A 14288-nucleotide genomic window follows, 5' to 3' on the forward strand; every position below is an offset into this window, starting at 1 on the left:
CACACACACACACACACACACACTTACACACACACACACACACACTGACATAACCGCACTTAGATACACACACACACGCAGTCTTCAGTTAATATCTGTGTCAGGTGGGTAAAGAGGGGAAGGTTTATGCCCATCTCCACAACAATCCCCTGGAGTGAAGCTATCACACAGCCCGAGGGTTGACCTTACCAGCCTGTCAGAGGACATTATTGTCCTGTGGGCAGTGTGTATGTGAAAGAGATAAAAGACATGGCTGGGCCAGAGGAAAAAAAAAGAGAATGAAAATATCAGTGTCAGTTAGAACACAGAAGGCGAGATTCCGCTGCACAAAATATAAACATATTGAAGGCTAATTAAATATTGGCAAAACAGGGTAGAAACACCTAATATACTCCTGGGAACAGGTTCCAAAGATGATTTGTGAAGATGTCTTACGTAATACATGGAACTGTACTAGAAAGTTAGTTTTTTAGGGCCCGAGCAACGTCGGGATCGGCGAGGCCCTATTGAAATTTGAATGTTTATTATTTTTGTTGTGTGTGTTGTTTCCTTTCTTTCCTGTTGTTTGTTAATGCATGCATGCTGTGACCGAACAAACAACCGCATCTCATTAAAACACAACGTAATGAACAGAGAGAGGGTCGGGCTGTGTTTGTCCCTCAATGTTAATTACTGTAGAAGACCGGCCACTATGTCACATGATTAAAAAAAATAAACCCTCTTTTTGTCTCTTGCTTGCTCTCTTTTCTTCAAAACCAAGAAATAAAAACCGGTTGTATAATTGACCTTTCTTTGACCTCTTCAAAGCCAGACTCTATCAAGAAGAATCTCCCGTAAAAGAGTGCTGCAGGATGACATATCGCACTGATTTTCTTGACAAAAAAGCCAATGGGATTTTTCCATTTGAGTTTGGATTATTGCAGAAAAGCAAACACAAGTTTTTGATACTAACAGCAGGTTGACACTGGACGCAGAAGTGCTGAGATATGTCAGTTGTTGTGTGAGAAGTACAACAACTGTCAATAAGCAATTCTGCTTATCTGCTGTATTCTGTGGAGGTAATCTCTATCTTTATATCCGTCTGTTTGTGTGTGTGTGTGTGTGTGTGTGTGTGTGTGTGTGTGTGTGTGTGTGTGTGTGTGTGTGTGTGTGTGTGTGTGTGTGTGTGTGTGTGTGTCGCTCTCTGTTTGGACACAGCTGACAAGTATGTGGAGTAAATATGTAATTTAACAAACAGCAGTGACACTAGGCTATTTATAATAAATACAGTGGAAGGATTTTGAAATGTAATCATGTGGGAGGTGAATCAGGGGGATTGAAATTCAGCAGCAGGAGAGGGGGAGAAAGTCAAACGTGTGAGATGAATATATATCATCAGAATGGGATCATTTATATCATACATAATATATAATTGATATCATTTGTTCATTTTAGATATGAATTTATACTCACTTCTGGCATCGCTTAAAGCTATGGTCTACGCTTTGGAATAAAAAAAAAATCACTCACATCTCATCGCAATGTAGAATGTAGACAGAATGTAGACCTACCATCTCCTACCATTGTTACGCAGATGACACCCAGCTGTTCCTCTCTTTTCCCCCAACCTCCGACACCCACAAAGACTTCCCTCGCATGGTCGGTCACAGTATTGCCGTCGTCAACTGCGAGGAACCTGGGTGTAATCCTCGATGACCAACTATCCTGCACCCCCAACATCACTTCTGTGGCCCGATCCTGCAGATTCGCCCTCTACAACATCCACAGGATTTGGACTTTCCTCACAAAGGACGCAACGCAACTCCTGGTCCAAGCACTGGTCATCTCCCGCCTTGACTACTGCTACTCTCTCCTGGCCGGACTCCCGGCCTCTGCGATTAAACCATTGCAGCGTATCCAGAACGCTGCAGCACGCCTTGTCTTCAATCTACCCAAATTCTCCCATGTGACCCCCCTCCTCCGTGACCTCCACTGGCTCCCTGTTGCAGCACGCATCCAATTCAAGACGATGGCACTGGCCTTCAGGGCCATCAATGGAACGGCACCCATCTACCTTCAAACAATGGTCAAACCTCATGCCCCGACGTGAGCACTTCGCTCCTCTACTTCAGCTGGCCGGCTGGTACCACCATCGCTGAAATCAAACAAGGTTTAATTGCATTCCCCGTAATTATAAAGCTGACATTAGATGGCAAAACCTGACTCGCATATGAGTGCAAGTTTACAGGATGAGGTGAACATGACTGGCAAAGCTCTCACTGCCAACTTCCAAGAAAACCACCTTGAGAGTTTCACATTTACAGTCAACAAAGAAATCAGACAAATTAATGTCAAGAAAGGTTTTCTTTCAATTTACTTTCAAAAAAACTTTTTTTTCTCAGAAATGTTAAAACCCTAGCTTTGACGTATGAGTGGGATTTAAAGAGACACAGGAATACCAACAGGAATACAAGCAACCCTGAAAATAAACATTATATTTCCACTTTAATATGTTTAAAATATTTGAAGGTCATTTTAATATAATTCAGGTCAGCACAACGACACCACCAAGTCCCCAAAGGTGCTAATCAACTATTGGATTGCCCACAACAGTTACAGTGAAAAAGGAAAAACTTCACAAAACCTGGAACATACATGTAATGTAAGCATAGCATATATTTAGCATTTCCACCCAATGGAGAAACTATATGAAGTGAAGTTTATTGATGCCTTCGTGCATTTTCTCACATAATCAGCAGCACATATAGTAAGATTAATACACAAACAAGCCCCATGTTTATCAGTTGCAACATTATATGTAGTGCATCAATAATTATAATTCAATAATATAATAAACATTGTTCTGAAGTTGCTGATATGCAAAATGAGTACTTTCAGTGTATTTTTACATCTTTTTTTTTTGCTTACAATCATGATCACATCCTTTTTTCAACGACTCTTCCATTCCTCTCTGTAGATGGAGGCCATCTCTCTCACCTCTCCAGACCCTCCTCCCTCCCTCCCTCCCTCCCCTCCTCTCCCCCAGCTCTCTTCCTGTAGCCCTACAATAACACAGGCAGAGGCCTCAGTAAGTGCTGTTTTCCTGGCCAGGCTGGAGGACCCTCCCCGTAACCAAACAGGAGCCGAGCTCATTTTACCTCCGCCCGGCCCAGACTAGACCGGACCAGGCCAGACAAATACAAAATATGACATTTTATGCTCTCTCACGTTTTTATTCATTCATTTATTCTGCCTTCCTCGTGATCCGGAAACTTTCGAATTGTACTTGTACTCTGTTCTGTGCCAGTACTGGTTGCCCTTTCCTATAAAATAACTTATATGTTTCTGTATATGAACATTCCTAGAAAGAACTACATCACTTGAAAATGAGACAGCTTTCTATCGTTACTAGAATTAATATGTTGATTAAAAACAAATCCAAATCAATGGCAGCTTATTAACGCAACGCAACCAGCTACATTTAAAAAGCTGTCTTTCCAACATTAGCTCCATGTTAGCATGCTAGCACACTAAGCAAAGATGATGAATGCATTACTGACATGTATTATTCATTATTAACATTATTCACTCTTCATATTACACCTGCTCAAGCATGTTAGCTTCGTCATTAGTATGCGTGCATGATAACCGTGCCTCCAGGAGACATCTGTTGCATGTTGGGAATGTTCAGAATCCATCATTTGAACAGCAGAATTTTGTAAACTAATAACACGATTTCCAGAATGTTATTTGATTCCACTTTTTAAAAATGAATGCTTCTTCAGGAAGTGCTCTGAGTGGTCTACAGTCAAACACTGCGGGTTTTCTCTGTGCCTGACAGTGATGATAGTCACTTTGTGTCTTTTATATAGGCTCGTAAAGCCCTTTGAGACTCGACTGTAATTATGGGTAATGCAATTAACTTGACATGGATTGTCTGGATTTGAGAAATTATCTTGTGCTTCATTCTCAAACAAGTGTCGGCCCAAGATGAAATCAGTCTCTCTTTATGTGTATTTCTCTTTTAGCACACGTATCTGGTCAAAATGTTTCCATTAATTTGAAAAAATATCAAATATATTAACCTGAGTTTGAGAGAAATGCGTATTTAATTACTGAAATAGTACAAATGCATTACATTATCTCGCTACTCGTTACTCGCTGTGAAAAAAAAACAATTCAGTCTACCCGCTTTTCCATTCACATGTTTTGCTTCTCAAGAATAAACGCTGCAATAAAATGCTGTTAATGAGGATATAAGAGCGTAATAGTTATTGTGGGACTCTTCTTGTCTTTGTACAGAGCAGCATGCCAGATGCCTGCAGGGAGGAGGATGGCCGGGCCCTGGTCAAGTCAAAAACACTGGAATAAAGAGAGAGAGAGGAAGTGTGTGTGTGTGTGTGGGTGGTGGTGGGGTTCTAAAATGTGAAAGAAGTTTTACAACTGTCATTTCATAATCAGATCACAGCCGAGCGGTGTCATTTCCACACTTCAGTGAGAGGAAACAGTTCACATCTCCGTGTGTGAAGGAGCCATATCAGCAGCAGCTACAGGCTTATCACTGCCTCGACATGAAGGAATGTGGCCGCTTCATGTCGATCAATTACCTGAAAAATTCATGCTTTTTTTTCTCGTACTTTTTCAAATCTTTGAAATATTTTCAGAACCATCTCGTGAAGGTTGTGACTAGGGGGTCCAACGTTCCATCAACCGACATGAAGCTCTTCTTCTGCACAGATAATTACGCGCAGGCACACATGCACATACAGCTCATGCTGCTGTCACAGAAATTGTCAATTTGTTGTTGCCGCTAAGGCTTCCATAAATCAAACTGAAATTGAATTGACTTGGCTCGAACTGTATTTAGAAAGAGTCTGTCTTTGCGCGGCTCAACCTCATGCTGAGTTTCTTTCAAGTACCACAATATGAGACTCGATGGAGTCCTCCATCACCTCCTCCAAAGCACTTCTGGAGAGTTGAGTAGTGTGTATCTGGTTATTGTAGAAAAGAGGAAAAAGATCACATTGACGATGCAGCCTCAGTTAGAAACACATATAAGTTGAAGCCCAGACAGACTCTGCATTCCAGGCAGGAGAGCTGTTACTGAATGTTACAAAGGGCAACACGGAGGCCCTGGACATGTTTTCATTCCCTACCTAAAAAAAAGGGTCAGGATCAGGATGTCGCATTTGAGGCACCAACATAACAGTCTGCTTTTTATTTGTTTAGGTGTTTAGTCATGCTATTTAATCTGGTTTGGGGAGCATTGTTAATGATGGATTGAATAAATACATTGGATTTTGCACCTTGAGAAAGGCTGGATTATAATCTGTACACCTGAGCTCCGGATATTCAGGGTCCCTGAAGTCCCTATAAATGATATTATGTTCACTCACTGGGGATTGGATGGTTTTGCTAATTACAAACCAATTTGAAATGAAGTGTTATTTTGGTCTAGGACATGAGGCTCCAACTGTGTCTGTTAAAATGTCAAAGGGCCTCTAATATTACCTCTTTCACCAGATTTATGCCATATTTAAAAGCTACATATTCCTCAATCAATATGATTCAACTGGTCATTAGGGGCCCATGAATTTGTACTTACTATTTCTATTTATTTGTAGTCTAATGTTTAATACAAGCCTCGCAGTAGAATATGAGGATATGCTTTCACGAGAGGAGTGGGGGCGACATAAAGCAGCGTGCAGGGCTCAGCGCTTAGCGGCCACTCAGTGAACTGCACGGAGTGGAAAGAGGAGGAGAGAGGAAGTTCTCCAAAACTTTTTTTTTTTTACCCCTGAAAGGATTCTGGAGGAGCTCCGTTAGATTTTCTGAAAAAGGGGGAATCCGACCAGAAGAATAAAGGAAAACGCAGAGGAGATAACGGTGTGAAAGGTCCATCCCTTCTTCTCGTTGTGTCTCCTCACATGAAAGCCGTGGAAAAGGGACGCGCGTGTTTTGCCTTTTGTCCCGTGTATTTAGTTCCTTCCCAGACTGCGAGGACTTACACCATCAGAGGCGATGAGATGTGAGTGAGCTATGCCTTGTGGAAATGGACAGACTTTATCCAAGCGAAAACATGGCGTCTGCGTCCCGAGGTTTAGCTTCTTTTCCAGTCTGCTTGTGGCGCTCTGCTGCCTGGAGGCATGGGGCTCCGGGCCGCAGGGGGACGGCGGCAGGAGTTGCGGTCCCTGTCCCGTTAACTGCAGCTGTGCGCTGGCGGGGCCCCAGTCGTCCTGCGTCGTCAACTGCTCCAACATCGGGCTGGAGAGGGCCCCGGCAGCGGCGGACGTCCCGCTGGCTACCAACGTGCTGTAAGTAAAGCGGCTCAATGTACCGAGGAGGGCATTCAGCCCACGGGTTGTATTAGTTAACACTACTACTGTAAATAAGAAACAAAACATCCTACTAATGTTCATTCAACAAGTAATAGACTATTTATATAAATAAATAATATATATATATTATTTCACAATATGTTTTCGTAACATTTTTTTGTATATATTTATGTTTATTTTTGCCATAAGTTCATCATGTTTTTATTTAGACCACATTACTCTTATTTGAATCATTCTAAATTGAGGGAATGATAGTTATCTAAGTAGCTAAGTTTGATTATTTTTTTATCCTGTTGTTGCTGTTGTTGTTGTTGTTGTTGTTGTTGTTGTTGTTGTTGTTGTTGTTGTTGCCATGCTTGGAGCCAAAACAAATTGGCCGATGGTCATGAAAATAAATGAGCAGCTGTTTTGATGAGCGATTAATCGTTTGTGTCAAGGGGCAAACATTCTTGCTGATTCCAGCTTCCTAAATATGTGTCTTCAGTGCTTTTCTACATGTTTAATTGCTGTGTTTTGTACTGCAATTAACTTAATTGTTAATTGATTAATGAGGAGAGACAATATTGAAAAGAGTGATTTGTTTTTAGCCGGAGCCATGCGTGTGCATTCTAACAGATGATGTACAGCGTGCAACATCGTAGTTTGTTAAATACAGACAGAACAACATAAAAATGATATGAGAAGAAAAGCATGCAACAACTGGATACACAGGAAAAAAAGAGTAGGACTTTCTACTCAAAGGTTATTTTTGTGTGCGACACAGACGTCTATTGAAGGCCAGACTGCTAGTAACTGTGTGTGTGTGTGTGTGTGTGTGTGTGTCAGTTTGGTAGTTTTGTGGAGTTGGTCACCAGAGAAGTGAGCCTGGTGTTTGTGGTGCAGATCAGTCTTCAGCCTCTGGTGCTGCTGCAGCAAGAACATTCTGTTCTGCGCCAACGGAAGACATGTGTTATCAATTATTTATTCCCCCTCACACTAACTTCTTTTATTTAAGTTAGATATTCATCCCATGCCAGGGCTAACATCGCACATTGTTGTGGAACTGGCTAACTTCAAGACACGTGACCAAATAAGCATATGAATAACATGTAAATGACCTTTTGGAAGCAAGTGAAACTGGGTTTCAGCAGGAATTCTTTAAGGCAGCGTGCATTTCTGTTATTATATTTAATGGATTCAAACCTTTCCCCTCATCTCAACAGGCTTCTTTGTTGGCACTTGACATTTAGTGAGCATATCTGAGAGGAAGAGTGCTCTGTTAGGTGCCACATTAATTAGAGGCCGACCCTGCTGCAGGATCTCCCTGTAATCACGTCAGACTCTAGTGGAGCGCTAATTGCGTCAGTCTAGGTAAACTTCCTCGGACCGACTGTGCCAGCAGAAGCTATGTGCGGAGGTGGCTGACTGTGAATATTACTGTCCTCACTAATTTGGTCTCTTGTCTGCTGCCTGCACCCTACAGGCGGGAGCGTGGCATTAAAAGCAGATATTTTAGTTCCGGGACAAGCCGAGACAGCCGAGATCCAGTGGAGAATTTAATGATATTCATTTTCTAATGCTGCAGATGGTGCTCGGTCTGCCTTACCCAAGAATAAGAAAGGAATTTACTTCCGAGGATTATCGGGGTTATGGCCAGACCGACTGGACTTAAACATGTAATGAGATAGAAAGCTCTCCTAAAGTCACCTCTCTCACCGTCTTGTTATATAATGCAGTTTCCCTCTCGTCGTGGCTATCAAGGTGCATTCACAGCATGTCTTAGTATGTCAAACTGCTGTTTTAGAATGAGAAAAGAGATATGGTGTAGAACTGGAAAAAGAAAGGTCATTTAAGCCGTTATTTTTTCAGGTTTCATTTCCACAAATATGAATAGTGGATGACAGAGTTGGACTGTGTTTTCTCTCTGTAGTCAGCCCAGTGTGTAATTGGCACTGTTGTTGAATGTGTGTGAATCTGAGACGTCGGACAAGAAGACAAACTGGACTTGGTTCATTGTCAAGCGTTCCTTTACACATCAACTCGGAGGGATGATGTAAATGAATAATAGGCTGACAGCGATGCTGCTAGTGTGTGTGTGTGTGTGTGTATGTGTGTGAGTGGTAGAGAGTGAGAGGGAGGCATGGATTTGTTGCTTCATGCACTTTATGGTTGCATTTAGACTATAGTCTAGATTAGGCAGTTATTTAGCCAGAACCTGATTATTTGGACCTTAAATTTGTATTGTATATATATATTGTATATGTTTTTTTTATTATCATATTATATTTTTTATAATGTTCAAAGATAATGTTTTGTATGGTCTATGTTATCGTATGACATTTATTAGAGGTTAAATTAAACATTTAATTATTTTTCCTATAAAGAAATTGTGATGCATAATTATATAAATAATATCAACATGACACTCTACTCTTAATTTCACAGTTGCAAGCTGTTGGCAACCACAAAACTGTAATGTTTGGACACAGTTTTCCTTTCAGTGAAAAGCAACATATTTACATCTAATGAATTGCATTTAAAGGTTAGACAGTAGTAAAAATCTGATGCAAGAAAACCGTCACCAAATTTAATTTAAAAAAAAAAGGGACATAAAAATGAAGTGTTGTATCTTCTCCTCTCCTCTATTCCCATACCTGGCCTCAAATTAAAATGTTTCAGGCACACCCTTGTTCAAGTAAATAAATAAATAAATCATCCGGTTGTCGAGCCTTTTAACAAACTGCGGAGTGCTGCTGGACAAGAGCATTCCCGTTACACACCAGTCCATCTGTTCCAACCCACACACATAATAAAAATCTCTTAGCACTTCATACGGACAATCTATGCAACTCCGAAGTTGCTGCTGGGAAATGCTTGTGGATTGCGCTCAGGTTTTGAAAGTCTCTATAGCCTTTGTTTAGTATGCAGATTGCCATAACACAATTTACCATGGAGCTGTTTCTGTCCTGGGACAGTAGGCAAAGAAAGTGAAGGAGAAACCCAATCAGCGTTTGTCTGAAAGTACACAGTTTAGAATACCGATTCAAGCTCACGGTGGAAGCCAAGAGGTCGTGGTTGGTGTAACAGATCCATTTCTTTGGCAGCACATAATTGATGTCATGCTTAGTATTTCAAACTTCAATTTCACTGCTGTTATTTTCCATTTAAAGGCTTGATGACTTTGGCCGATTCGAAAATACAGAAGTAATCATCTAGCAAACAGACTCGCACATTGTTTCTATTTTTGATGTTTATTTATCCTATATTTATGAACGGGAAACCTTATGATTCATGATGACCTCATTTAAAAGTGTGTGTCCTATCAGTGATACAATAAAACCATTCATTACTGAACCCATTCACTTATTTTGATGATTAGTGGGACAATTTCGTAAACCGCAATTATTTCCATAATATTATTGTATAATCGTGACATTACTTTTTCACATCATCAGATGCACAACACAGGGGTCCCATCAGAGCTGAAGTGAGTCCTTTGAGTTAGATTAGATGCAGGTGGCTCCTCTGCCATCTGTGTGTGAATGGGTTATATTAGTGTGAATGGGTGAAAATTCATTTTTCTTTATTATTCATATTTGTTAGTGTACCGATATTTTATGCTATTACTGCCACTTCCAGTAGATTGGTTGGGAATGATACAAATGAGTTGCATTATATACAGATTATCTTAACGGAACTACTAGTTGGAAAGTAACTAGTAATTATATAGTAATTTAGTTTGCAAACCAACTTTCCTTTTGTTGTTGAAGATGTGTTTCTGTCTTGCACTTACCTGAACTGTAAACACACTCACAGTGCTATCTGCTCTGCTCAGGAGAATTGTGCGGCGTCACCATGGCAGCAAGATGCACACACACACACACAGCCACACTGCAGGCGTGGCGTTGCACTTTTGAGACGAGTCTATTTACAGGCAGCAGTTTTTTTTTTTTCCGGCTCCAGAGGCTTCACATCTGCCGACAGGACTCTATCTCAAAATTTGTTTTTTTGTGAGTTTCCCCATCTCTGCTCCTCTCCTGCTCCAGAGGTGGTCATAATCCATACAACCACCTATGCACTTTGACTTTAATGAAGTGGGAGAGGAAGAATTGAATGTACTGGCTACATGCAAGGGAGAATTTGTTGTGTTACCATGGCGATAGTAACTAATGACATCACTCTGAGAAACAGACATTCCAGAGGGAAGAAACGGGGATAGAAGAAGAGACAGAAACGTGGTAACAGAAACGTCTGGGTTCATTATTAACTCATTTAAGTGCTGGTGCGGTTACACAGTAGACTGAAGAACCGACTCATTTTTGCAACAAGGCCTGTATGCCTTCACATTTGCCGTTGAAGGTTTCTTACTGTTGTAAATTTGCAGCAACGCAACTCTAACTCACACTTTCCGACGCCAACACAAGCTGACGGAGCTCCGTCACACTCTCTTCTGCACACGTGGGCTTCACTCATAGTCGGCTGCAGTCCTTCCTGCCAAAGCTTTGTCAGAGTAGCAGAGGATAAAATACAGTTGTGTTGTGCCAGAAGATTGCCTGAGCTCCGTGTTCCATCACACTAACTGTCACAATTGGCAGTGCGGAGAAACAGGGATTGGACCCAAATACAGACAGAGGAGAACCCGCGGGGGTGAATTTGGTGATTTATGATCAAGCGCAGTGGGTTTTTGGGAGACAGGTTCACAGAGAGAAAAGCCACGCGGGATAGCAGGTAGCACGAAAAAGTGCACATAAATGATGGTTATCTGAGAAAAAGGAAAAAAGAGAGTTGAGCTAGGGAATGAGACACGCCTCGTCTTCCTTGACCTCTTATTATATCACACGCCATTAATTGCCATCTGTGAGATAGTTTTAAGCAAAGTGTGACAGTGAGGAATTGATGCCATTAAACTCCCTTTAAACAAGTCCTCGAAAACGTGCAGCCACATCCTTTGTTCATGCGCTGCGGTATGCAGGGAAGGTTTGGCAGAGCTAAAAATAAGATGACACTGATGTTCATTAACGTGATAGTCACCCTCAAAACATGCAACTTGATCACCGCCAGAGAACTGTCTAGATAGACTTTGTTTGGTTTCAGTGGATTCAAATAGTGAAAGAAAAAAATAATATCACTTTTGCAGTCCGTCCTGATGCTCAGCATGTTCCAAACAGCCATACTTTTATAAAAAAAAAAATATGTGATACACTGATTTTTTATTTTTTCTGAAAAAGAAATGGATTATTATGCTGCGGGAGTTGTTTAGTTTTGGGAGTTTTCACTCCTGGAATCCGCTGAAGCCACTTTTACAGCCTGCAGAGTGTTTGACACTGAAAAGATAGCTTTCGGGTGGCGTGTCACTTGGTGCGTGGAGAAATGGCAATGTAGAATAGACACATATCACTCACACACACTTTAATGAAGTACGTAGCTGAGCGTAATACAGCGTGTCTTCTTAACTTTATGGTAATGTCGTTATCCAAGGTTTCCTTCGTTAGAGATTCATTTAGCATGCTGCCAAGCAAGGCTAAGTGCCGGGTACCTCGCGGGAAACCACACGCAGGTATGCTTGCAGCTACTAAGATAAATATTCTTCAAAGAAGCTTACTCGTCTTCCCCTGGGTGCCGGCTCATTTCTGCGTTTTGATGTGAAGCGAAATTGATTATGTTAACCCAAGCAGTGTTTTTACTTGCCTCGTAGATCATAGTGTTTTGCGCTGCCAGATAAAAATGTTACCCTTAGTGCTCCGCAGTCAGGGTGAGACACACGATGGCAGGTGTTCACCACAGAGGAAGCGTTTGACTTTTGCTCTCGCTCGACAAAACAACATGCTGTCTCCCTGCTGTTACTTTACCCACAGAAAGAGTGGTGGAGAGTGATAATTGGATTTTTGTTCCCTGCATTTAGATACAAACAGACACGGCGTGTGTGTGCGTGTGTGTGTGTGTGTGTGTTTGCACAGTCACAGGCTTAAAGGTATCTCAGAATAACACTCCGCTTGAGCTAAATGCCAACAAGGGTCTTTGAGGCTGAAAATGAAAAAATGGATTGCTTCTTACGTGAGTAAACATGAAGAACACCCTCACTTTTTCTAATATAATCTGTCGTAAAAGAGAAATACGACTGAAACATGATAATTAGGCATATTCTTAGGTAATTTCACAGAGGATCCAGACATGTGGATCTGTCTGTGTGGGCAGGAAGTCAAGAAAAACATAGTCTTTTTTATTTTATGCCAGTGAACCTGAAAGCCTTACATGCAACTGATGTAAACTAGAAAAGCAAGAGGAGCAGAGAGCACAGCGAAGCGGAGGAGAGTCAATACAGGGATTAAAAGATGAAATGTCACCCAGTTAATGGTGTTGAGGGCCAAACCTCTGTTAGTCATTTTCACCTGCATTCTTTTGCAACTGACCTCTTTGATCTGCTGCAGCTCTCCTTGCCTCGATGGTATCAAAGGCTTTGTTAACCGCTGGCATACTTCATTATCCTGCTCTCTCTGCTCTTTCTGTGTTTAATCAGTTTATCCGGAGCTTCATCATACTACAGCGCTGCGTACACAGCCGGCTCTGGGCCAAACGGCGTACAAAAACATTGTGTAGATTCCAGGCCTGAAATATTCCATATACATCGTTCAGTCCACACGTCAGTCCTTGCATGATTGTGTTTTATGAATCTGAAACTGTGTTTCTCTGTGCCCTTGAGGAATAGTCTGATTTCCACCAGCGTGTGCACAGGGTGCAGATGTGTTCAAATTTTTCATTTTTATTTGACCTTTATTTGAGTTCATTTAGAAGAAGCATTCCCTTCGGCAGCAACAAGCTGGCCATGAAGCAGCGACACAAGGCGAGTTGAGACATTCGAATAGATACAACTAGTATAAAAATGCACACGGTATAAACCGATATAGAGATCTGTGTACCAATTAAAACGCAGGTGCAGTGATGAGCAATTAAAGGAGAGTAACGGAAGGAAGTAGTAGTTAGCGGAGATATGAAGGGGTTTTGACAATTAATTCTCCCTGTCATTGCATCCTTCCATTGGCTTCCTGTGCAATTCAGAATTAATTCTAAGATCCTGTTAATTACCCCAAATCTTGGCCTTATAACTATAACTATAACTGCAAAACAAAAGGTAATCACGCCTTTAACCCAAAAATTAACTTCCTCACGCTATCAGAGTTGTTTTGTGGCTTCTAAGAAAACATCCCTTATGTGTGTTCTGTGATTTATATTGTAACAATTGTTGAGTCTGTGTTTCACTGTGTTTTATGTTACAATCTATTATTAGCTAATTATTTAAAACGTCATGTAGGAAGCCCTTAAAAAATGCTATATCAATAAAACAGTACAGCCTCAGCGGTCCATTTTTAGAGCTGACAAGAACACATTAGCATGCTAACAACTTAAGTGGTGACGATGATGCTACATTACTGTCATGTCACTGTAAAAAGAGTTCACACCACAAGGTGTACGTGTGTTTGTGGACAAGTGCGTTATTTAACATACCATAAATGTTGTTTTAATCATGTAATCGTGTCAGTACCTTTGAAAATATTAGCATAGCATTAGTTGAGGGGAAACAATGAAACACACTGACTCATATTTTAATTTGCTTCCTTTATGGAAAATGAATACAACATCTGCCAACACTAAAAAGCATTAAAGTAGCTACTGACGTTTAATTTTCTTACTTTGGCTGATCCTGTCATAATTTAAAGGACATAGAAAACCTACATGTTTTAATGAGAAGTAGTGAGCAGTTAATTAATGTAGTCACATGATTTTTGACATAAAAGAAATGATGATGAATGGCATTCAACCTTCAACATTTAATTAGCACAAAGCAATTTAATCAAAAGACCAGGTGCCAGATGTACTAACAATGCAAACACAAAAAAACGAAGCATAGAACCAAGCTAGAACCGGTATTTAAAAAAAAAAAAAAAGATAAAATAGCATGCAGAGTGAGAATGAGTGCAGCTCGAGACACAGAAA

General features: G+C 40.9%; 1 protein-coding gene across 1 annotated transcript in view; it reads left to right on the forward strand.

The window, feature by feature from the left end:
- The first annotated feature begins 5817 nt into the window (after positions 1–5817).
- pkd1a (polycystic kidney disease 1a) overlaps positions 5818–14288 on the forward strand; it is a 55358-nt gene continuing 46887 nt past the window's right edge. The window contains exon 1 of the mRNA XM_084004839.1: positions 5818–6293. Within this exon, the coding sequence (XP_083860965.1) occupies positions 6019–6293 (275 nt within the window). The 5' untranslated portion in view covers positions 5818–6018. The remainder of the gene's footprint in view (positions 6294–14288) is intronic.

This window comes from Eutrigla gurnardus, assembly GCF_963514095.1.
Source record: "Eutrigla gurnardus genome assembly, chromosome: 3".
Taxonomy (NCBI): domain Eukaryota; kingdom Metazoa; phylum Chordata; class Actinopteri; order Perciformes; family Triglidae; genus Eutrigla; species Eutrigla gurnardus.